General features: G+C 34.1%; 1 protein-coding gene across 1 annotated transcript in view; it reads left to right on the top strand.

Moving 5' to 3' along the window:
- LOC109838092 (DNA-directed RNA polymerase IV subunit 1) overlaps window positions 1-26493 on the top strand; it is a 57488-nt gene that overhangs the window by 10549 nt on the left and 20446 nt on the right. The window contains exons 2-8 of the mRNA XM_020406561.1: window positions 5336-5445; window positions 10970-11090; window positions 12151-12287; window positions 17024-17152; window positions 25018-25062; window positions 25144-25425; window positions 26375-26493. The exon at window positions 26375-26493 is cut by the window's right edge and continues 25 nt beyond it. Of these exons, the coding sequence (XP_020262150.1) occupies window positions 5359-5445; window positions 10970-11090; window positions 12151-12287; window positions 17024-17152; window positions 25018-25062; window positions 25144-25425; window positions 26375-26493 (920 nt within the window). The 5' untranslated portion in view covers window positions 5336-5358. The remainder of the gene's footprint in view (window positions 1-5335; window positions 5446-10969; window positions 11091-12150; window positions 12288-17023; window positions 17153-25017; window positions 25063-25143; window positions 25426-26374) is intronic.

Genomic DNA, 26493 nt, shown 5'->3' with positions numbered 1-26493 from the left:
GGGAGGCTGACTATAACTATTACAGGGCCTTATACGCAACTTGTAGTTTTTAGGGCTTGAATTGTACCCCTACACTCTTAACTAAAATTTATTAAAAAACTAAATGATCTAAATCTAACCCAAAGCTAATGAAAAGACCTAAGTAATCTATGCAATTTATTAAAAGATGTAACTATATTTGAAAGCCTTCTATTGATTCAATATGCTTGGGCGATTTTTTTCCTAAAAATTAATTATAAACAAGAATTTAAATGTCATTTCTTAACATTAAGGATTTGATTGAAAATTAAATCTATTAATTTTTTAATAACCCGTCTGGAATCGAAATCAAGATTGTGGGAACCATATTGGAACCTTATAAGCATCCGAGTCATCTGCAGTGTGTTAAATCTATTAAAATTAGAATTCAATTAAAATTATCTTACTTGCTATATGTTACTAACTATTTATACTTCAAAAGTGAAAAACATTAATTTAGAAAATATAAACTTCAAATTTAATTAAAGCCTCACTTGTTTATAATTAATTTACTAATTACAATTAATTTACTAATTACATAAACTTAAACCTAATTAATCTTGAAATTAATGGAAGAGTCATTTGTTTTTAATTGATTTCCTAATTCCTAAACTGATTGGAATTTTCCTTTTTCAAATGAGGAGAAAATACCATATACTTCTGATTAAATTGATACTATATATAGTTTTTAAGAGTTTCTTTTCCTAAAAAAGAGAAAATTAAATTTCAATAAAAAAGGTAGAGTTTCTGATCCACTTCCTAAAAAATTAGTTAGAAAATATATATCTTATTTTTCAGGTCAATTCAACTACTTCGAGAGATTTATTCTAAAGTGATTTCATCCAAAAAATAATTTCTACCAATTTCTATTAAATCCAAACAATCTTTATTAATAAGAAATTTCCATAAAAGATTAACAGAAAAAAGAGAATAATATCCTAATTAATTTATTTTTGTACTAGTTATTAGTTTTAAAAGAATAATGATAACTCCACTACATTCTTCTACATTCTTATACAAGATCCACTTCTAAGTTAAATTCCCTTTTTAACTTTTCCCCCTTTTCAATAAAATATCTCTTTTTTGAGGCCTCTGACTCAAATTCATCCCTAATCAACATCTTTCCTCGTTCTGATCTAAGAAGATAAAACAATCAAAAAGTAAAATCTCTCCATGTCATTATTCGTAAGGTAGGTTTCTAAAGAACAATATAACAATCAAAATCAGGGAGCTATGCATAATTTTCAGCCGTTCGAGGATGAACTCACCAGATCTAAGGGGCTCGCCGTAGACCAGCCTTCGGCGAGAGCAATTCCATAATTCTCTACGGAATCAGGTGTCTTTTCTTCTTTCTCTTGACACAAGGTTTCTCGTCTCCTCGCGCTTATCAACTTCTATAAAAATTTGCAACCTACTTAGTATTAAAAGTACCAAGAGAGATTTTTTGTGTTAGAAATTGGCGGTGTTTGAAAGAGAATCAAGAGGTAGAGAGAAAGTTGAGATTTTTTTCTTGATTTTCTCTCCCCTACTATTTGTTTGCTTCTATAAGAATTGGTTCAGGTTATTATTACATCTTTTCTTTGTATTTACTTCTGTTAGCTTTGCCTCTCTCTCTTTTTAAGTCTTTTGCCTACTTTGGGAGCTTTGATTTTTAATTTTTTTGCTTAATTGTCAATTTTGATCTTTTACTATTTGGTTACGCATGCCATTTGCTTTTCTTGATTGCTATTTTGCTGAGAAAGGATCATGGTAGGTTGTGAGTGATTTTGGGTTGGTCAATTTTGGGGTTTTTAGTGGTTTTTTTTGGATGTGGGTTTTCTGTTTTGTGCCTCAGTTTGCTGTTTTTGTGGAGAAATTTATGTGGGTTTGTGATGATTTGAATGTATGGATTGAAGTACAATTGGGTTTAGAGCTTTATTTTTTGAGCATAAAAGTAAATTCCAATTTTTGATATAGTTTGCATGAAGGATTTTAGAGAAAGTTGAGTTCGTTTAAGCCAAACATGAAATCTCCTTTTTTGTTGTGAGTATCTGAAGGATACCGGTGTCCTGCTTTTAATATATTCTTTTAAATAAGTGCATCTGAAGGTTGATTCTCTTTGGCAATATGATTGAACTCTGTATTTGAAATGACTATATTATAATAAGGACATTGCCTTACCTCGCGATATGGATGTCTTTGCAAATATTCAGCAATGGTTCTATTGACACCACTGTACTTATCTGAAGTTGGACTTTATTTTATAGAATGGCCACCTTGACTGAACTATACACTGTTTTTATGCTATATTACCTTTGGATAAGTGAATTTCACATAGATTTGGATAACTTGAGGGTTTCAATATTTAGTGACTTGGCACATATTGTGGACGTTGTTGTAAGGATTTAATTTTGGGAATTTATGCACACTTTCATCAATAGCTGAACTAGCACAAGTTTAGAGCTCTGAAATTGGATTCCATATAGACTTCAGGCCGCCTTCATCCTACCTGTTGATCCAATTTCAATATAATGGTTGGTTATAATCATGAATGTGCAATTTAGGGATTATTATTGGCTAGTAATATCTTGCCCTTGTCATCCGGTAACTTTTCTATTTTCTATTTTCTTCTCTTCTTCCTCTTCAAAAATCCAACTTCAATTTCTTTGTAATCTACCCATTAACTAGAGCGAAGATGTCACAGTAGTGCAGAGTCTTAGTTTATTGATTTTCTTTTGACATTGTTGAAACTTGAGACCAGCTATAACATGCTATGTATTTCTTTAGTTATGACTCATTTGGGTCCATGGTTCTAGTGGTAGAGCTAGGAATTTTGCATACGGGTGGGGTTGGGGGTCCCAAAAATTGAGTAAACACAACAACATATAATTTTTAGCACAATTGATTAGCATCTAAATGTCCTTACAAAACAAGACTTTCAAAATCATATTTCCTATTACAATATAGTGTTTACAATAGCATTCCGACTTCACCAACGTGTACACTAAAGGATACTTATATATAAGTATCCATCTTCCATTAAACCAAGTCTTTTTTTTAAACGGGTTAATTGCAGATAGACCCCACTGTGTTATCACCCAATTGCGGATGGACACGTGTAGTTCTAATTATACAGAAACACCCCTTGAGTGAATTTTTCTTTTTGCTCTTAAAAGAGTCAAAAGGTTTTGTAGTGGCGAATGGGCCTTTTGTAATTCTATTGGTGCGAACGGACCTCAATTACTAACTTTCTTGACACTTAAAGGAGTAAAAAAAATTTTGCGGAGGGGTTCTATCCACACTTGAGCATAATATTACAAGGGGGTGTATTCACACAAGAACAAAAGGTTATCGATAGCGGATAGCGTCGCGTAGCGGTAAGACATTGCTAAGGCTATTTCGGGCTATTGTGGCAAAATAGCGGTAAAAAGCGCAAAGTCAAATAGCGGTCTAATTTTGATATGTATAAATACTAAAAAAATTAAAGAAAAATCTAAGAAATCTAAAAGTACATATTAGATGATTTAAAGAGATCCTAAACATGATATAGATATGTAACCATCACATAATACTGAAGATGACTGGAGGAGTCAAAAAGTTATCATTTTCGAGAAGAAGAGCTTAGCGGTGATAAGACTACCCAAAGAGGAGCTCACGGTGAAGGAGGTGAGAAGAAGTATCAAGGTAGGTACCAGAGGCTATGAGAGGTGGCGGAAGTATGCTGAAAATCACAGGAGACGGTGGAATGCAATGGTCAATGGTTGAGTTTAATTTTAAAAAAATAAGCCTCAACCGCTTTTAAATAGCAGTCAAAAAGCAAATTTCGAATGCAATCGCTCACTATTTACCGTTATGACACACTATTGGCCGTTTTTACGAACAGACATATTCCGCAATATGTCACCGCTATAGTGCGATAGCGTAGCGGGCGTTAGCGTCGCGGGAAAGGACCGCTAACGCTATTAGCGCCGCTATTGCGGGGCTATTTACCGCTATTTATAACAGTGCACAAGAAGTACAAGGGGTCCATTCACTATTCGATAATACTACAAGAGGTTTGTCCTCGATTAATTCTTATTAAACCCTAAAGTTGTACTCGCATTACTGACATAGTTATCTCGCAATCGAAGTTTCTAGACATATAGAGCTAGAGAAACTGAAATTGGAAGAATTTTAAGTAGGTATATATGCACTTTACCCCTTCAAGAAATAAATATCAGCTAAACGCTCCCAACTAATAGGGCTTCCCCTCCCCCCCACATTCCGCAGGCCCCTGCATGGTTCTATTTTCTTTTCACATTCTTGATGCTCGAAACATTAACATGCTATTTATTTCTTTGGTTATCATGGAAATTCAACATAAGACATATAAAGCTATCATTCTTGCGCATGCTTCTTCTCTCTTGATCATCTAATGCAGAGTATGTAGTCCATGTATAAAGCATCAAGCTGTATGTACATGCACAGAAAAGCGAGTTACAAGGCTCACTATATAACTATTATAATCTATTCCGCATTAGCTGCCTCTAGGTTGTTGTGTTGATATTTCATTTTCTTCTTCTTGAGATAATAGCTCTATATTGTCGAATGGTCTTTAGATGAGAACATTGCTTAGGGTCTGGTCATATAGAAAAATGATTTGGGTATTACTACTTTTTAAAATTTCAAGTTTCTTAGGATATACATGTGTCCTTTGGTTGTTTTGCGTATGGCATTTGGGTTAATTGGATCATGAGTCACTGTATTTGTTTCATAATTGGACGTTCATACCTATGTTTTAATTGTTTGGATGAGAAGTTAATTAAATACTAATTGGACCGCTAATCACTTCCAATGCTTTTTGTCAATTTAAATTATAAAATTTCATTTATGTTTAAGCAATACAACTTACTCAATGCATCACAAGTTAATATTTCCAAAACAAAATGTCAAATACGATACAATTACCTAGCATAAGTTGTTTGATATGTCACAAACATGCATTTCCGTAAGTGACATGATAATATCCATGGGAAGAATCCTTCATATCAAATGATCAAGAGCTTTTTTATGTCATGTCAGCAAAATTCGTTGTATCAATTGAGGGAAAATATTAGAAGTGATTAGCAGTCCAATTAGTATTTAATTGGATCAGGAGTCATCCAAGCAATTGAAACATAAGTATGAAAAATCTAATTATGAGATAAATACGGTGATCGACAATCTAGTTCACCAATGGTATTTTGATTGTTTGGTAATATAAATACTTGAATTTAACTAAGTTTTCGTGGTATCTTGCCCTTATTATTTGCAAGATGTATTTAATTTGAATTTTCTTAACTGATTCCTTCTTTCTTAGGCCAGTCTAGTCAACACACAATCATGGAGAAAGATCTAAATTCAGAGCGGATGGTTCCATCAGCGCAATTACTTGGCATAAAGTTTGATCTGATGACAGGACCTGATATTGTATGTATTTAGAATTATTTCATCTTCTGTTTTTTTGTTGTCCCTGGTGTGTACTAAAAGATACCTTTCATCTTCTGTTTTTTTGTTGTCCCTGGTGTGTACTAAAAGATACCTTTCGTATAATACTTGTTGTCTAACAAGTACAACTTTTTCCATATCATTTTAATCTTGTGTATACTTGAAGAATTCACATATACTGCATCTATTCTTTTAACTCGGAACTTCATCCTTTACCCCATTGCATATGGTGCTTCTCCTCCCTCCCCCCTTCTCTCTACGTGTGTAGGCGCATGCTTGTGTGCGCACACACATGGGGACGGCTTGGGGGGTTGCGGTGTCTGGGCATGCGTGTGTAGCGCAGGTGTGTCTGAGTGCACATTATCTGTACTACATATAAAAGAGGATTGCCTTATTAAAACTTTTGATTTCCATTTTTACCCTTTAAAGTTTGATAATTCTCAAATATGTCATTAATTATAATTAATCATTCACTAATTATATATAACCTCTTTTTAATTATACATTTCCTCTCTTTTTCAAAACCTTTGGTCACACTATTATTTTATTATTTAATTATGTTATTTAATAGAAAATTTGAAATTTATCCCTAATTTATATCCACACAATATTTAAAATTCTAGAAAAATAAAAATAACAAAAATTCATTAGGCTTATGCTTTACAACTTTGAGTTTCACCTCTTATGAAAGACTTCTTGTTACCTTACATTTTATTAGCCTTTCAAAAATATGATAATAGTATGAAAAACAATTTGCATTTATTGTAATTGTAATAGTATTAATAATATAATGATTTAATAGTATTTTTAATTAATAAATTATATTGTAATTTAATAATTATACAATTTAGTAAATTATTTACTTATAGTGTAATAAACTAATTATTAAATTAAAATTTAGAGTATTATAATTGCCCTAAGTATAATATTATTATATTTTAAAGAGAAAAAACTATTTAATATATTATAATTATTTTAATAAATTATAGGCTTATGCTTTACAACTTTGAGTTTCACCTCTTATGAAAGACTTCTTGTTACCTTACATTTTATTAGCCTTTCAAAAATATGATAATAGTATGAAAAACAATTTGCATTTATTGTAATGGTAATAGTATTAATAATATAATGATTTAATAGTATTTTTAATTAATAAATTATATTGTAATTTAATAATTATACAATTTAGTAAATTATTTACTTATAGTGTAATAAACTAATTATTAAATTAAAATTTAGAGTATTATAATTGCCCTAAGTATAATATTATTATATTTTAAAGAGAAAAAACTATTTAATATATTATAATTATTTTAATAATTATGAATAAATTATAATAATTATCCAAACTATTATTGATCATGTAGTTATTTATATACAGTTTTATCATATAATTTATTCATATAAATAAAATTTTAATTGTTCAAAATTTATATTGATATACAAGTCATTTCATTTTTTGTAGCCAACAAAAAAAAATTGAAAAACATAAAATAAAGCAGGGATGCTCTCGTGCAAAGCACGTGCACTATACTAGTATATCAAAAAGGGGGATTACAATCATTGTATGTGCATATGTGTATATATGATATAGATTGGTTAATTCAATTATTTTACTTGCATGTTTAACTGTTTCTATGCAAATACCCATATCTTGACTGTGCATACACATTAATCTGCAGAACACCTGCTGTGATGTCATATATCAGCTAACATCATAGTATTTGATGCCATGGGTTTCAGTATTTTTTATATAAAAGTATCTGTGATGTGCATTTCCACGTCTTCTATTCACAGTAGCGCTAACTTTATTTTTTCAGTATTTTCTGACCCTTCTATTCACAGTATGCTGCATGGGAATCTATGATATTTATTAAGAGTGGTGATATTTAGATTAATTTTAGTCATGTATTTTAGAATCTCAATCAGAGTGCTGGTCTTATTGATCTTGTATCTCATTTTATCTAAAAAAGGCTGGTTCCAGCTGAAGTTAATATGGAAAGTGGGTTATTGATGTCTATGGATTCTAGAACATTTGCAAGTTGCACTGAAACTGAGTATGTGTTAGCTCTGCAGTAACTTCTCTAGCCGGATTGATTCGTGGGACCTTAATGACATTCAGAAAAAGAAAAACTAGGCTTTCTTCAAGGTTCTAAATGTTGTATAGAATCTAATTATATACTTTTAATATACCTGCACCGACGAATTTAATGTGGTTATCTCATCCTAGTTATTATCTATTTAATAAAATTGTTAAGCATAAACTTGTTAAAGAAGGCTTCATGTTATGCAGCTAAAAGTACAAGGATCGACACATTTGGCTTTTATGACTTGTAAGAAATGAACATAAATAAACAGTAAATAGATAAATCAATCACAATGCAGATATAATTCTTTGCAAAATACAATGTATGGATGTAAAATGTAAGGTGATTTATCTGATCAAAACCAACATATTAGGGAAGTTGATTCCAAAACAGTATGAATGCTTAAAATGACATCAGTCCACATGGCAGGACATGTTGGCGATATTTATAACAATGTTATGCTTACCCAGCTACATCCAGGGAGAGCATTGAGTGACCGAGTATGTAATATTAAAATAGTAGAGAAGAACTCAGCTTTGTTTTGAATTCCTCCACAAAAATCCCATTGGTTCTTCCATTCTCTTTGCTCTTTGTTTCCTTTCAAACTCATTGCTATGGCCATTGGTTAGAATAGTTTATTGCCCTCTACTAACCTTAATCCTTTGCAAGTCACTAAATCATAGAATTGAAAATATTCTCAAATATCCTGGTTAATTAAAGAAGGCAACCCTTATAGGGTTACCTGGTTGATTACTGCCAGGTTGAGAAATCAATATCTGGTATGAGCTACCATACTAAAGTACCATAAACAGTACGCTTCTTTCAAAACTACGTACTGAAGTACCATAAGCAGTGGGCTTCTTTCAAAACTATGGCCGTGATCATTTCAACTCACAGGGCAAGAATAACAGTATAGATGATGGATATATATTCCAACAAATTTGTTTTATGATTTGTAGTAAAATGCATTAGTCGCTTAAGGAGATAAGTGCAAACTTAGGAAAAATTTCAGTTCTCTTTCCAAGTAAGGATAGATTCTTCTGACAACTTATCAGATTGTTTTCTTATATCTACATGTTGACTTGACCAAAATTAACTCCAATCCCTTCTTAATGGCTTAAATGTTTCTCTATATACTAAGCTTCCTTGGAAGCATTTGTGCAATGTTGGGATCCAACCAAAATCAAAGAGATACGATCACACCATGACAGTTGTCATTTCCTCAACAATGGGCAAGGTTTGAGTATATGTTATGGACATAGTAATATGTAATGTCCCTGTTGGAAAGCTTGGCGTTTAATGTAGCATGAATATAATGTTCAAGATGAAGACTTGAAAGAATTTGTTGTTAGATATAGACAAACGAAGCATGCATGTTCTTGCTATCTCTAGAGGTAACAGGAGTAAAAGCGCGAACGAACATTGATGCATTGGTACTAGCTTGGAAAAGAAATACAAATCTTTTTCTGGTGCCTTTGCAATTATACTACTTTCCTGTTCCAACATAGTTAAAATTGGCAACAAAATCTTCGATGATGTATACATTTGTTTTTCTTTGGCAACAATGTATATTGTTTAATTTATCCTCTGTTCTTCAATTTTCACGTTTGAGGTCTGCGAGCACACTAGGCTGATATAAGTTTCGGGACCCACCGAGGGCAACACGTTCTTTGGCTCGATCCACTGCCAAAAATGGTTAGCCAATGTTGCAATTTGACACCCATGACTTGCTAATTAAGCCCATCCCACATCTTTCCGATGTGGGGCTACACTTAGGCTATCACAGTCGCCCCACGTTAAATACGCGGCATTCTCGTCGCGGTAGTATGATGATTTGTCCGTCCCAATATCACCTCTAGACAATGTGGATTCTAGATGTGGCTCCCATGGGTTGCCTTTGCAATGTAGCACTTAGTTTTGCATAACACTTAGTTCCACTCGTCCGGCTAGCTAACTGCTCTAATGCCATTTGTCACACCGTGAGTCTATGAGTCCGCTGACACGATGTAAGCACCGAGTGCAATGCATGGCTCGATACACTGCCAAAAAGGGCTAGCCATTGTTGCAACTTGACTCCATGACTTGCTATTTAAACCCATCTACATCACCACATCTATCGGATGTGGGACTATATTTGGGCTATCACATTATTTCTAAACCATGGTTGCTTTATTCCCAATGGTTGACTCAATGCTGTTGTTATGATGGGAAAATGACTTTCAGCATGGTGAAAGTATGATGACAATGAAGCCTCCAAGGGGAGCGTGGAGATGATGATTTAACCGGCAGCTCCCCTTGGTGGCCCCGAAAGATAGGGTTATAAAAGGCTGGGACCTATTGCTACTTGCCCTTTTCTTAATCTACTGAGTATGCATCTCTCTTATCCAAAATTTTCTCTCAAAGTTAGAATTTTATGGAGCATACATAATAAAATCCTAACCTGAAAGTCTTAAGAATAATTCCATCATTTAACAAGTTTGCAAGGCAAGCTTCCTGCCCGTGCATTAAAGCTTGAGCAGTTAGCAGTCAACGAAATTCTTTGTCGTCAAACATAGGTCTGTATACAATATCAATGGAGGCAATGCTCCCAGATTTTGAGTTGCACCTTTCTGAAAAGTTTGAAATTTTAAAGTAGTAAACCTATCTCTGCCTTGGCACCAAAGTCTTGTTGGAAAGAAAATAGTTGCAAGATTCAACTGAATATATCTTACAATTACTTGCGAGCTTACATTCCATGAGTATTGGCTTGAGAAAATACAATGCATATTTGGCACGCCCTCAAGGCAAATTTGGTTAAAAGCCCAAAGGAAGACTTCATAAGGAATCAAATTAATTATTTCAAATAGATTAAACTTTTCTACTATCAAGGGGGAATACCTTATTTTCGTTACTGCTTCCTTGTGATCTAACCTATGCATCACCGAACTTTTTTTTTTTTTTTGGCGGGGGGGGGGGGGTTGGGTTCTCTGGAGGAAAATTCATGTTAACAAAGAAATGCAAAGATCAATAACACATTCTGCATGCCATTATTCTTCTCTCTTTCTCGTGCTTCACTTGGTATCTTCTATTCACCAAGTATTAGATTTCACTTGGATTCTTGTGCAACTTTAATTGTATACCAAATTTGTGTGACCTGGACAATTTTTATTTAATTATTGAATTGGTTTGCAGAATGTAGTATAGACAGCGAATTGTGTCTTATGGATTTAACTGTTTTTGTACTAGTGTTATAATGACTTACCTTACTTTTCTTTCTTTATTTATCTATTCAAAAGTTATCCTTTTGACTTATGGTATAATTAGGTAACACCCATGAGAGCAGTCGATGACTTTATACAGAAACAATTTTATTTCTTTCCACTCTCCTCCTTTCTTATTTTCCTTGGTACTAATATTTCAAGTTTTTATGCTTATATCAGGAAAAGTTTAGCCAAGTTAATGTCAACGATTCCAGTGATCTGAACAGTGTGAAGTTGGGTTTACCAAATGCATCCTCTGAATGCACAACATGTGGATCAACAAATACAAAAGATTGTGAAGGTAGCCTCAGCCAAATGCAAATATTATTCACCGATCTGCTTAATTATTTTATCTATATAATTAGATGAAATATGTATTTTTATCTGTTTAGGTCATTTTGGGGTAATAAAGCTTCCTGCAACCATTTATCACCCATACCTAGTTAATGAAGTGGTTCATATATTGAATCAAATCTGTCCGGGATGCAAATGCATATTTGGCACGCCCTCAAGGCAAATTTGGTTAAAAGCCCAAAGGAAGACTTCATAAGGAATCAAATTAATTATTTCAAATAGATTAAACTTTTCTACTATCAAGGGGGAATACCTTATTTTCGTTACTGCTTCCTTGTGATCTAACCTATGCATCACCGAACTTTTTTTTTTTTTTTGGCGGGGGTGGGGGGGTTGGGTTCTCTGGAGGAAAATTCATGTTAACAAAGAAATGCAAAGATCAATAACACATTCTGCATGCCATTATTCTTCTCTCTTTCTCGTGCTTCACTTGGTATCTTCTATTCACCAAGTATTAGATTTCACTTGGATTCTTGTGCAACTTTAATTGTATACCAAATTTGTGTGACCTGGACAATTTTTATTTAATTATTGAATTGGTTTGCAGAATGTAGTATAGACAGCGAATTGTGTCTTATGGATTTAACTGTTTTTGTACTAGTGTTATAATGACTTACCTTACTTTTCTTTCTTTATTTATCTATTCAAAAGTTATCCTTTTGACTTATGGTATAATTAGGTAACACCCATGAGAGCAGTCGATGACTTTATACAGAAACAATTTTATTTCTTTCCACTCTCCTCCTTTCTTATTTTCCTTGGTACTAATATTTCAAGTTTTTATGCTTATATCAGGAAAAGTTTAGCCAAGTTAATGTCAACGATTCCAGTGATCTGAACAGTGTGAAGTTGGGTTTACCAAATGCATCCTCTGAATGCACAACATGTGGATCAACAAATACAAAAGATTGTGAAGGTAGCCTCAGCCAAATGCAAATATTATTCACCGATCTGCTTAATTATTTTATCTATATAATTAGATGAAATATGTATTTTTATCTGTTTAGGTCATTTTGGGGTAATAAAGCTTCCTGCAACCATTTATCACCCATACCTAGTTAATGAAGTGGTTCATATATTGAATCAAATCTGTCCGGGATGCAAATCTATTAAGAAGCAGACCAGGAAGGATATGCAGATTAAGGTGAGTCCTGTAGCTTTATGTGATGTATTGCCCATTATATGTGATAAGTGCATTCACTGTAGTTGTTATTCTTTGCTGTAGTTAACTGTGTTGGTCTTCTTATTATCTACTTCCCATTACCTAATGAATATGTACACATGTCCCATAAGGACATTGTTATCTGCTGATTGTTTTTGAGTTATATTGTGTGAATATGTTGTCTAATCTCAGTACTTAATTATCCTTTTCTGTCTGGCCTGAAATCATCGTTGATATGCACGAATGGAAGAAAGAGAATCCTGTCAGTCTTCAAATTAGATTAGGGTTCACAAAAGTGGATAGGAAGAAGCAAGTTAATTGAGAGTAAAGCAAGTTAGTTGAGAGTAAAGCAAGTTAGCTGAGAGCCTCTGTATGACTCTGAAGAAACTTTCATTTTTTTTGAGCAGGTTACTATAACTTAGGATGTTTCTCTTTGAAAGGTATGATTGACAAAGAAGTTTCATTAGTTCAATCCTAATAGCGAGTCGTGAACTTGATGACTATGGTTACGCCTGTATTTTGCCTCAGCATTTTTGATATCGTTGGTTAAGCAGTGCTAGTTTCTCTGCGTTTCTTCAGCAAAGGCTGGCGAGATGTTTCTATCTTTACGGAAACATGCTATATCTTCTTAATAATGTGTTTCCGGATTCAAGATGTCTCATCTTACATCCTGTATTCATGTTTCCCAAGAAAAAAAGGATATTGAGGATAGACCCACTGTACTATTGCCTAATCGCGGATAGACCCCTTGTAGTTCTATTATTGCGGATAGACCAATGTACTATCGCCCAATTGCGGATAGACCCCGGAGTGAATTATTATTATCCTCAGGAAGTTTATTTGTCAAAAAATAATTTTCTTTTTCTGAGGGTAAAAAAGTCAAAAAAGTTAACTTAGGGGTTTTATCTGCAACAATGGAACTACAGGGGGTCTATCCGCAATAGGCTGATTAACCCATAAAAATTTAACAGTAATCTTTGCAAATAAAAGCAGTTTGCATGAAAATACTTTGCTAACCCTATTTCTTGAGCTCCCTAGTCTGTGAGTCCTTCTATCTGAAATGTGAATGGGCTAGAAGGGCCATTATTTGTCTAACTCTGGTAATAGGTTTTCTTGTTTTGGACGTTAAGGATTGGGGTGTGAACTATAATATACAACACAATGTTTTGTAATAGAACTGGGTGGATTTTCATGCGCTTTTATATTTTGTGGCTACATGCTCATAACATTTCTAAAGACCTCTGTTCTCATCACTGTTTCCTTCATGAATTTATTATCGGAAATATTTCCCAATACGAATCATGTCACGCCTTAAAAAAGTGTAGCGAAAGATAATCAAGGTTACATGAAAACAACGATCCGTGCACAAGACTAAGTTTCATGCACGTGCCTGACACTTTGTATCACATAAGTTTTTTTACAATAATATGGAACTTGCTGATGATAGAAGTTTAGAGCAAACTATATACATAACCAGTACTTACAATCTAACAGATCACTGTCAAAAGAGTTTTACAAAAACACAAGTGTGATTTGCTCGGCTATACACAAGGCAAAAGTGAGGCTTCCCCATAGCATCTCCTAGTGAAACCCTTGCTCAAAATCCAGCTTGTAAACGAAGCTACATAGGATCTAAATTTTGAAAAATGACCGCGTGAGCTAAAGCTCAGTGAGAACGCTTCCCACTAGCTTTTTAGATGTTTAATAGAGTAAAATAGGGAATTTAAAGTTTTGCACATGTAGTTCTGAAATAACATAATTTACACAGAAGAAACCATCATTAATATTTTCAAAAAAGAAACACAATTTAAATGATTTCTTAGCTGCAAATTGAATGCTTGAAATTCATTCTTACATGCAAACTGAATACGTGGTCGTAAATTCCTAAATCAAATCTTTGCAGTTAAGATAAACACTAGAAAAATAGAATAAAATTTTGTGTAAGATAAACACTAGAAAAATAGAATAAAATTTTGTGCAAAACAAAATGGTTACCGTTTTCTTAAATTCATAGTCAAATGTTAGAATCTTAAATCTCAATGGTTTGTTCATATAGTTGCAAGAATCACCTCATAGGTCACACTAAAGCTACAAATTATAGCCTAATAGCATGAGAATGTGTAAAACATATCACATAACACATTTCTGGCTAAGCTGCATGGATACGGGTGCGGGTGCGGGTGCGGGACACAACAAAATTTTGAAAGGTAGGATACAATGACACAGTTAAAACTCATGAGATATAATCATAGTTCTAAGTTCTATATGTAAATATCCTTTTAAATCATAGTTTTATTGCTGAAACAAACTCGATCCTTATTGAACAAGTTACAAAATTGGATGCGAATTGTAAGATATATATCGAAGAGGTGCATGACAAGTGTTTCTAAATATAAACATGCATTGTATAATTGAGTATAGATTTGAATAAATATGCATGTGTAAGGAGAGAAGTGTCGAGTATAGGTATGACTGCAGCTATGAGTACAACGCGTGTCGGGTATAGCTCCATATTTTAGAAGCACCCATGTAGCATAGATACTTGGGAATGTAATGCACCACGTCACATATGCTCAAAAGGGCCACATCACATAAATGTGTGTTCTATACCATATGACAGACGCAAACACATTACTTTATAGTGGACTTCTTGAGGGTTTTTAAAGCATTAAAAAATCTTTGACAAACAATGTAAACTCTAGAGGTGGCTCCTATGGATTCTAGAGATGACTTCCACCGCGCTCACGCGATGTAACACTTAGTCCTGCATAACACTTAGCTCCATACTTTATAGCTGTCTAACTACTTTGATACCATTTGTCAATCACTTTATTTCAAAAACACATCACTTTGTACCAAAATAATATTGATACGACTTGATCACTTTATCAAAATCATAACACTTTCGAATCAAATGAACGAGTGTGAAGCTCTTCATATAAATAAAGCAGTTTATAGAATTCACTTTTATTTATGTTTGTTTCAAATATCAAATCAAGAAAAATTTCTTGAATATGTTAGACCGTTGAAACATATTTCAAATACTTATTCCTTCAATAGCTTTTGAATGAAGCAATATTGATATTTATTTGATATCGCACGATAACCACCATCACCAAGCAAATTATATATGAAATAAAAAATTACTTTTCATATCTCATACAAAATCAAAATCATATTATGGGATAGGCTGCCAGAATAATATAAGATCATATCACATTTCATTTTATATACATGAAAATAATAGAGTAATTATTTTTCGAGCACATTATTAATAAAATATATAATGCAGTTTATGTTATAAAAATACTAGTGAGAAATATACTCACCTCTTAACTGATTGCAATATCCCCAATCCGAACCCTCTCGATATTCATAAGATCCTATCATATAGAATTGTAAGGTTAATTCCAAACTAATGTAATGTAGACTTATACTAATCACTTCATAATCTAGGTCCACATTAGCCTTACATTACTCAATTTAGACCTTTCCGCAAATTCTTAAAATTATAGGGGTCTGAACTAAATGTTTCCCTTTAGTTTGTAGTCTTGTTTTACTTTGATTGGACTTGTTAACAATTTCAGCGAACTTCAGGGGTCAGAGTAAATTATCCATCCAATTACTATGATTTGTTCACTGAATTTGGATAGCTTAGCGATAGTTTGGCAGTTCAGCGGTCTAAAAACTAATTTCCCATAGTCAAACCCTTGAATCCTTTACACAGACTGGGCTTCTCTGAATTATTTAGTCAATTGAGGGTATAAGGTAAGTTTTCCTCTTCTTTTATCGTCTCCTTTCTCTTCTCTGTATGATGACTGTTCTTCTTTCTTTCTTTCTTTTTTTTTCGTTTTTCATTTTTTTGGGTATTTCAATCTCTATGGCCGTGCTGGACCTCCTCTGCGCTCGTGGATGACCACATGGCGGTGGGGACCTGTTGGAGACTGAGTCTGCCGGTCCAAGGTTTTTCTTTTTAAAATTCAGGCAGCATTATTCTATAATTTCTGGCCAATAACAAAATCAAACTTGTTCCTGATCGTCCATACTATAGATTGAATTGGGTAAGGAGGGGAAGATTTATGCCTTATAGCTTTTGGGTTGGAGTGTCAATTTGAGCTCCTTCTCTCTCTCTCCTTTTCTTTTCCTTTTTCCTTTGACCTCCAGCAGAGAATTTGGAGGAGAATAAGTTCCTGATGGAGCTCCTTCTTCTTCTTTTTTTTCCTTTTACCTTCTTTGTTTTTTTTTTTGCTTTTTTCTGTTTTGGTTAATTTCTCTTTTAACTACCCTCTTCATGAGCAGGCGCCAACCTCCTCCAATGGTCCAAAGGCATCAAAACCCCAGGTGGCTGAACACAAGCTTAAAGATTGAGAATTATGCCCCCTATCAATTTATTATTTTGTACCCAATGGTCTTTAGAGGAAAATAAAAGTTAATTTGTTCATGGGTTACTACAAATCATGACCATGTTTTACCAAATTCGTGTTTAAGGTCATGAAACAACTGCTATTTATGTTTGTCCTTTTCGTATTTATAATGTATTCTTTTATGATAAAAGCAGCAACTTGCTGCATTCTGCAGTACAAATTTTTTGGTTTTAGTTTGTGTGCTTCACCTCATGAAAGCTCCATTGCCTCTTTTTTACATGGTTGCATTTGGGTAGCCATGAAACTTTTGTTCATACTTGGAAGTGCTTATCCATGTTTTCGTTCTGTCACCAGAAAAAAATCGAAACTCTTCAGAGACTGCTGCTGAAGATGAAATTTGAGAAGCTAAAGATGCCACAAAACCAAAATCTTTTATCTAAAGTTGCCAAAGTCAAGCATTTGAAATTTTCAGGGTCTAATAAGGTAATTAACTGTGCACACTTGCAAAGTCTGGCATCTTATTGAATTGTTTTCCTTTATAGTCCTCAAGTACAATTTCATCACATCTTTTTTCACACTTGAATATTTGCTAAATGCTGGTTTTAATTCTCCAATTTGTAATTCATAAGAATGTTGCTCGTAGGCGTTTTTCCTTTTCATTTGTTGCTTGTTATCCTTTCTTTCTCCTCTCCACTCACCTTCTTATCGAAGCAAGAGTAGAGCAGAAACAAGCACAATTAAGAAGTCATTCTAACATTTAGAATATGCTTTAGCCTTTTCTGTACTCAAGTCTCTTTTGATTAGATTTGACCAAAAATACTAGATTGGTGCTTTCAGGATAATGGTTTGTAGGTACCATTACCTGAATTTGCTTGTGTCATCTGTCCTTATGAACAAGGATGAGTCATCTTTGCAAAGTGAAGCAGAGGTCTTTATTATTATTTCTAGCTGTTGAGGTCTTGCTGAAGTCACCTCCCTGGTGCGAATATTATAGAAACAGACTGAATTTCAATTTCTGACTCCAATTCATAGTCTAAAGTGGGCAGGATCACTAGCCTCTTCCTGTTAGGTTTGGAAAAGATTATAGATGTTTACCTGAATTCTCTATGGAAGAGTGAGGAATTGAGAAAAACATTGTTACTTTGTCTGAGATAAACAATGGCAAACTATTGCCGAACCATTGCCGAACAATATCAAGCCTCTTTCATGCCTTTTTACTATTTATTCCTGTTCACCATGGTCTCAGGTAAGTTGAGGAGTGGGTTCAAAGGCTTTGCTTTGATTCCTCCATAGCTTCATAATGTGTTTGACATGAAGAGACAAGTCAATTAATGAAAAGTTAGGTGTTGATTATACTGTTTTACTTGGAGATTGTGAAACCACTCAATATGCACGGTTAGACACTTGTATCAGAAACATAATCTACACATGTCCACCTTTTCCACTTGGAGGACACCATTATAAAACATTGGAGAAGTTTACATGCTTTTTAGTACATGTGCCGGTAATCCCTCCTTTATATATAATGAGAAATTGGTGATTCTCTTAAATGCAAAAAAACTGACACGTGTCATCTAAATACATGCAATATGTCATATTAAAAATGGTCATGTGTCCTCATCTAAATACATGCAATATGTCATATTAAAAATGGTCGTGTTCCTACTACCTTATCAGAAGATGACACGTGGACACATTACATTATCTTTACCTAATTAAGAATCTTCATCAAATAGAAACTATCCATAATTAAAATTTTTAATAATAAAATATTTGGCAAACCCGATCAAATTATAACTATCCATAAAAAAGAAAATCTCATAATCATATTCATTCTTTATATATAACTATCCATTCTTTCTATATAAATTATAACTATCCATTCTTAATATATAAAAGTGCGCACCCCATGCAAAGCACGACCCCCTATTTTTAATCACTGCATTTTGAATTTGTCTTCCTCTAAATTTTAATACATTTGATTTAATTATTGTATGTTTAAAATTAAAAATCATATCTATTCCTCTATACTTAAAAAATGATTCAAGTATTAATACATTGGATTTAGAAATCATATCTACTCCTCTATACTTAAAAGAAGTAGCCAAGTTTTAATACATTTGATTTGTTTTACTGATTATGATACAGTAAATTACTGTAGCATGAATAGTTATTCCATTCATGGAGAAATATATTTGATTTACTGTTTATGCTACACTAAATTACTGTAGCATAAATTATACTTGAACGCAGAGGGCTAGATTTGATTTGCCGTTTATGCTACAGTATTGTGATTTGTTGGATTCTCCTTCAAGTATAGAGGAGTAGATTGATGAACTACTACAAGGATAAAAAACATCATATGTGTCAAAAATGTTGCCATGTGTCCATCTATCCTATTAGAGACATTGATACATAATCCTATCTTCACCTAAGAATCCTAATCAAATTAAAAAAAAATCCATTATTACAAAAGTTCTATTAATCAAAACTCCTTTCTATTTCTCTTTACCTAAGAATCCTTATCAAGATAAAATTATCCATAATATTTGAAGATTTTATTAATCAATGTCGTCCTTTTTTTCAAGATTAGAAAATTATCAACTGCTTCCTTCAAAATCCAAAAATTACAAGCAACCCTCTAAAAAAATAAAAATAAAAATACAAACAACTCTCTAAAACTCTAAAAATTACGAACTACCGCTAGATCCAAAATTCCAAACAGGCCCATAAAAATCAGAGATACGTAAAAAATTCTCTAATCAAAAATTACAAATAAACCCCTCAAAATCCAAAAATTACAAGCATCTTCAAAAAAAATAGAAAATTATAAATTGCCCCTTTTAAAATGCATAAATTACACAATCACTAGAAAATCCAAAAATAACAAAAAGTCCTTTGAAAAATTCAAAAATTACAAATAGAACCCATAAAGTTTATAAATAGTCCCTTGAAAATAGGACAAATTTTCAAAACCAACCGTTTTACACATTTAATTGCAAAAACCGACCCTTTTCATAATAATTGCAAAAACCGACCTGTTTTCAGCCCAGCGCTGAAAACAGGTCGGTTTTTGTAAAAAAAATCTTCGAAACATCACGGGAGTTCAACTCCCGTGAAGTTTATGGAGAAATTAAACTTCACGGGAGTTCAACTCCCGTGAAGCTTAACTTCTGCTTAAAACTCCACGGGAGTTGAACTCCTGTGGAGTTACAGTCAGCAATTCCAGAGAATCGAGTCTCTGGCAAATTGTGACTGCAACTTCACGGGAGTTCAACTCCCGTGAAGTTGCAGTCACAATTTGCCAGAGATCGAGTCTCTGGAATTGTTGGCACTGCAACTCCACGGGAGTTGAACTCCCGTGGAGTTTGGTGCCTCCTATTTAAGCGCGTGACCCACCCGATCCCAGACCACACAAACCCTAATATTTCAGCCTCTTTCCCAAACGCCGCCTTCTCAGTCGCCACCCCATCCTCCGACCGCCGCCGCTCCAGCCTCCGACCCCCGCCGGTGCCCCAGCTTCCGACCGCCGCCGGCGCCGCCTCCTCCGACCGCCGCCTCCGGTCAGATCTCAGTCAGTTTTTTCCAAAAAAAGATTTTCAAAAAAAAAAGGTAAATTCTTTCTAAAAAAGCTATACCCTCTAATTTTTGTATTCTCCCACTATTTGATTGTGATTACATGTAGAAATCTAGATTTTAGAATTTAATTGTGAATTGTTTACGAATTTTGTGAAGAAATGTGAAAATTAGATTGGAAATTATCAATAAATGTGAAAATTAAAGGGAAAATTATCAATAAATGTGAAAATTAGAAGGAAAATTATCAATAATTTTGTGATATTTGTGAAGAATTAGTGTGTAAATTATCAATAATTTTGTCAAATTAGAGAAAAAATTATCAATAATTTCGAAAATTATTGTATTTAGAGTTTAGAATTTAATTGTGAATTATTTAGATTTTGTGAAGAAAAATTAGATTTTAGATTTTTGCATATGTATGATATAAATTAGATTTTAGAATTTAATTGTGAATTATTTACGAATTTTGTGAAGACGTATTAAATAATTTTGCGTATTTAGAGGTGAAATTATCAATTAATGTGGAAATTAGAGTTACTACCTAAATGTAAAAATTAGTAACAATCAATATTTATTTGGCTTTTCGTGTAATATTGATATTGAATTTTTCACTCTTCAGAGGTAACGATGAATGATCGAATTGTAATTCTCTGTTCTTATGATGGGAAGATTAATTACCTCGAGAATAATATGCCCGTTTATGAAGGAGGCACGACGAGACCGTTGTTCATAACAAAATCGTGTACTTTCGATGATTTGGTTAATGAATTACACAAACTTACATTAACTAACTCACGTGAGTATCACCTCAGTGTGGTTTGCAATTATCCTGTTGTGGAGAACAGAACAAGTGGCATTCAAATATCAAGTGACTACGATATGGGTCTCATTCATGTCTTACACGACGAGAAGCGTTCGGTCGAATTGTTCATTGAAAAACATCAGAGAGATTTGGGCAAATCGTTGAACTACGAAGGAATGTATTCCCGCATGTTGGAGGATCCTGAAGTTGATTCTGTAGGCTTTTTATCTCCTCAACAAGATGAATGTTGGACACAATCACAATACATGAGCGGTCCTTCGTTCGTGGGCACTTCGAATGCTTTCGATACTAACACGGGAATTCAAGAAGATAATGCAAGTGTTGAATCCGAGAATGATGATGAAGAGGAGGGATTACAAATTAATAGCATGACCGTGATAGATCGTGATGACGGGGAAATCCAACACATCGACGGGGCTTATGTTAATAATGAGTATGTCGGTTTAGAGGATCCGCCGCCCGATGAACTTCAAGGAGATGAATGGATTGATAACTCCGCGATGGAAAGTGTTCCTATTGGCACTAATAGCGGTGTTGATACACAGGCCGAGGACTTCTCATTCATCAAGGGAGATCTTTACGAGAGTAAGGATAAATTGATCCATGCTATTCGCACGTATTCCATTGCAAAAAATGTGAAGTTCAGGCCAACCAAAAATAATTCTACAAGCTATAATGTGGTTTGTTTCTATCGCAAAGATGACGATGTCGAAGATAATAGTGGACACCACGACGGCAATGCGAGGTGTCCGTGGAAGCTTAATTCACGCTCGGGTTCAAGAGTAGGTGGGCAATTCAAAATCACGGCATACAATGGACTCCACACTTGTAGCAATCCTCGATTAGAGATGAATAACAAGAATGCGTCCTCTTCTTTTATATATCGATTGATTTTACCGCATCTGAGGGAGGATCTTGATCTAAGGCCGAAAGATATCCGTCTTTTAGTGCATAAAGCCACCAACTTGGATGTATCATATCACAAGTGTTGGAATGCTAGGAGGAAGGCGATGATAAAAATATTCGGGGATTGGGATAATTCGTATGAGATTTTACCTCATTATCTTGAAGCACTCAAAAGAGAAAATCCGGGGACTGTCTACGAAGTATCTTCGGACCCCGTTGATGGCGGAGAACGGCGGTTCACCGGTGTATTTTGGGCATTTGGGCCCTGTATTGAGGGGTTTCGTCATTGCCGTCCTCTTCTTAGCATTGATGGAACTCACTTATATGGTAAATACAAAGGCGTTTTGCTTGTTGCAACCGGAGTTGACGCGGATGGCGGGTTGTTTCCTTTAGCATTCGCAGTGGTTGATGTTGAAAATACAGAGAATTGGGCTTGGTTTTTTGCATGCATTAGATATCATATCCCTAGTGTGGGAACGCGGCAGATTACATTCATATCCGATAGGATGAAAGGAATTTCAAGAGCACTCCAACAACATTTCCGTCACCACATGCACATCGCTATTGTTTGCGACATATTAGAGACAACTTCAAGAAGAAGTATGGAAACGCTCAGGTTCAAGACTTACTTTGGCAAGCCGGTTGTGCAACAGAAAAATATGTTTATGAACAAATACGAGAGAGGATCAAGTTCACTTCACGAGCCGCACATGATTGGATCGAAACTAGTTTGGGTCCAAACAATGTTGATAAGTGGGCTTTATGTGAGGATGGCGGTCGACGGTTCTGTATGATGACTACGAACGCGTCTGAGAGCTTCAATGGCGTGCTCAAGGGAGCACGCGGCATGCCAATACAGGCACTAGTTGCTAAAACTTTTTACAGGCTTAATAAATTCTTTGTTCGACGTCGAGAACTTGGTGAAAATATGCGCTCCCAGCTTGCTCCGAAGGTTGATGAAATGCTAGCGGCTCGGATTGTACAACCTCGGTCCTTTCAGGTTGTACGATACTGTTTTAATGAATGGGAGGTGCTCGAGGGAATAACCCATAGAGAAAATCGCTCTTACAAAGTCAATATGTTGGTGGATCACACTTGTACGTGCACTTGCAATGTACCGCAACTACAATTGATTCCTTGTTCACATGTTGTAGCAGCTTGCTCCGACCTACAGGGTGGTGCTCGCATTTCACATTATGAATTTGTCGACGCTTGGTATTCTGCATACAACTATCAACAAACCTACAAAGAGTGTTTTCGTCCACCATACGATAGTCGACATTGGACACAAGATGGGCCACGGATATTACCTCCACTGTATAAAAGATCGGCGGGGCGCCCTCGTTCCGTGCGTATTAGAAATAGTATGGATGACGGACGTGAAGGAGCTAGGAGGAGAAATAAGTGCAGTAGATGTGATCAACCGGGTCACAACAAAAATAGGTGTCCAGTTAGTATTAGGCGTTGAGTTGTATTATGTAGCGTATGATAAGTGGGCTTTATGTCATTCGTAGTTGTTATCCCTTGAAAGTTCCAAAAACTACGAATTTCTCCTTGAAAAGTTTACAAGCTGTGTTTTAAAAATTTTACGTTTAGGCCAATGAAAGTTATGAAAATGACATACACCCTACTTAAAATTTTGAAATATTACAACATTACAAAGAACCCCTTGAAAATGTCATAAATTACAATATCATACAAAAAATTTGAAAATTGAAAATAGCCCATGAAAGTTACAAATATCCCCTTAATATTAAAAAATTACTAACAAACCCTAAGAAATATGAGAATTACAAATAGTCTGCCCCTTTAAAATCAATAAATCCAAAAAATACGAATAGTTTTGGAAATATTCAAAATTATAAATGGACCCCCGAATTTCTACAAACAAACCCATGAAAATTTTACAACCAGTCCCTTTTCAAATATCTTTTTAATATTTTTACAAATAGCCATTTGAAAATTTTAGAACTAGCACCATGAAAGTTGCTAAAGTAACAATATGCTGAAAATTTCAAAACAATACAAACAATGTCTTAAAAAATTTACTAACAACCCCTTGAAAGTTTACAAAATTACAAAAAACCCCAAATAATTTACAAAAATCCCCCATAAATGTTCTCTAATTTACAAATAACCCAACGAAAATTTTACAGCACACCCCTCTGAAAACTTTATAACCAAAGTTCGAAAATTACAGACAACCCTCAAAACTTTACAAATATTGCCTCAAAAAATTATAGCATTACAAATGGCGTCCTAATTCAACATATTATATTATAATAGTATAATATATTATTGGCGTGCGAAATGCATGACTTAGGAGGGCATAATCTTCATGGGAAATCGTACGTCCTTAATACTAGGAGATGGTGGAACTGCCTACTATCTATTTTGGGATTAAAGGAAAGTCCTAATCTTATTTGTGTCCCAATCCCAGGCGTACCAAACATGAGCATTGGTTAAAATCTCAGGATATTAAAATCTCAGTCGATTTTTGGTATTTAAAAATTGTAAATTTTTATTAGATTTGTAAAGGAGATTTGAGGGTTAAGTAATCTAATTTCTCATTTTATAGCAAAAAGAGGTACTCATTGTATCTTTCTTCTTAAATATTTAATGTATTCTTTAATAGATGATCTATAAGTTATGGTCTACTGAGAAATATAATCAATCATCTCTCTTAGTATATTAGAGTAACTTAACGTATTCGAAGAGCATATAAACCAACATATATAAACGGAAGAAATCGAAACAACACGTGCGAGCACGGGATTATTACTTGTTTTACTATACTGCAAGACTTTTATAGATATTTACAGATAATTAGTTTAGCGCTTTGTATAGTGTCTTAGGCAAAGAATTGGGAAGACTTTATGTTTTCAAATTTTGATCTCTATTACATCTGGATTTTTTTTCTGAGTATTGCATGCTAGAGTATTCCCGAATAACATTTATGCAACTCTCGCATATTGATATCTTTATTTAATCATATCATTTACCCATCATGTCTTTTTTGGGAACCTTATTCTACATAAAGAAATGGGCATCAGTTGAGAATCAAGCAAGCTGCAAATATTGTTCTGTAAGTGTCGTACTTTTGTTTCATTTATATTTTGATTTCCTGTCATCCGTTGCCAGAATATTCATTATCACTTGTCAACAGAAGAATTCTCAGAATAAGTATTGGTACCCAGCAATCAAGTTTGAAACTTTGCTAACAGATTCAAAAGGGAAGATAGTTTCAAAAGGGAAGACAGATTCAAAAGGGAAGAAATGTGTCGCAATAGTTGCAGAAATTAATGAGAGGGTTCCAAGACAATTTAGAAATAAAAGTCTGAGTGAAGTACTGCCAAAGGATTTTTGGGATTTTATGCCTATGGTTTCGTATCAGCATAATAAATCAGAATCCATGGATGTAAACAAAATCATTCTTTCACCTGCACAGGTAAACCCGACTCCTAGGTTTTCATGTTAAATGACTTAAGTTTCTTCCTTGCTCTGTGGATTATTTGACTGATGTTTGATGGATTTTAACAATATCTCTTTCTCCTTTGTTTCAATTTTTCCGGCAGCCTAGTATTTTAATCATCATAATCCATGGTGTAATAACTTGGATTGTGCTTTGTAATACTGCCTGCAAGCTTTATGCAATGGTGTTTTGGTACTGTTTTAGACGATAGAATATCCAAATTAGTATGGTGGTTGTCTGGTAACTGTTATCAGAACTCATAATACCATCTATAATATCTATCTCATAGCATTTAGTGTTCTACACATCTTCTATCTGTTTGGCCCCACAAGTTGGTCACTTAAACTCTCAACGAAGAGTGTTTGATTGTGGACGCAAGTTTATCCTTAAAAATTCATTTTACATTTAAAAAGAAAAAAGGTAACTGCCATGCTTTCTCTTGTTTATTTGCATTAACATGGAAAAAACTGCTCATCCATCGATTACATAAACGCACAAGAAAAATAGAAAATAAAAGGACATAATTTCACAATGTGCTTTGGACTGTTTTGAAAAGGCATTATTGCCGAATATTCATCGGATGTTCAAATTTAAGTGAGAAAAACTTTGGATTAGTAAGGATAAATGATGAAGAGAGTTTCACAACTATCATTTCCTTGTCAGAACAAAATGGTTGATATCTGATAGATAATGGGTGAAAGCCTGGTTATTTAGATGTTTGCATATATGAAAGTGTTGAAGCTGGTTGATATATTTCATCCTTCCTAGAGTATATTATCCTTTTGAAACATTGCAAAGTTGCTGCTTTTGGAGATTGCATATTCTTTATTTTTTGCAAGTGCCTAGTAAAATTTTCTGGAATAATATCTTTATTTTTTTAACTCATACATTTCATGTTCATTCTCATGCTTTTTGTTATGTCTAGGTCTTTTATTTGTTGAAAGAAATCAGTAAAGAGTTCATTGAAAAGTTCGTTTCAAGGCGAGAGTTGATATTTCTTTCTTATGTTCCCGTTGCTCCGAACTGTCAACATGTGGTAGAGAC

Source organism: Asparagus officinalis, chromosome 4 (genome assembly GCF_001876935.1).
Source record: "Asparagus officinalis chromosome 4, Aspof.V1, whole genome shotgun sequence".
Lineage (NCBI taxonomy): Eukaryota > Viridiplantae > Streptophyta > Magnoliopsida > Asparagales > Asparagaceae > Asparagus > Asparagus officinalis.
This window is presented reverse-complemented; position numbering and strand designations above follow the sequence as displayed.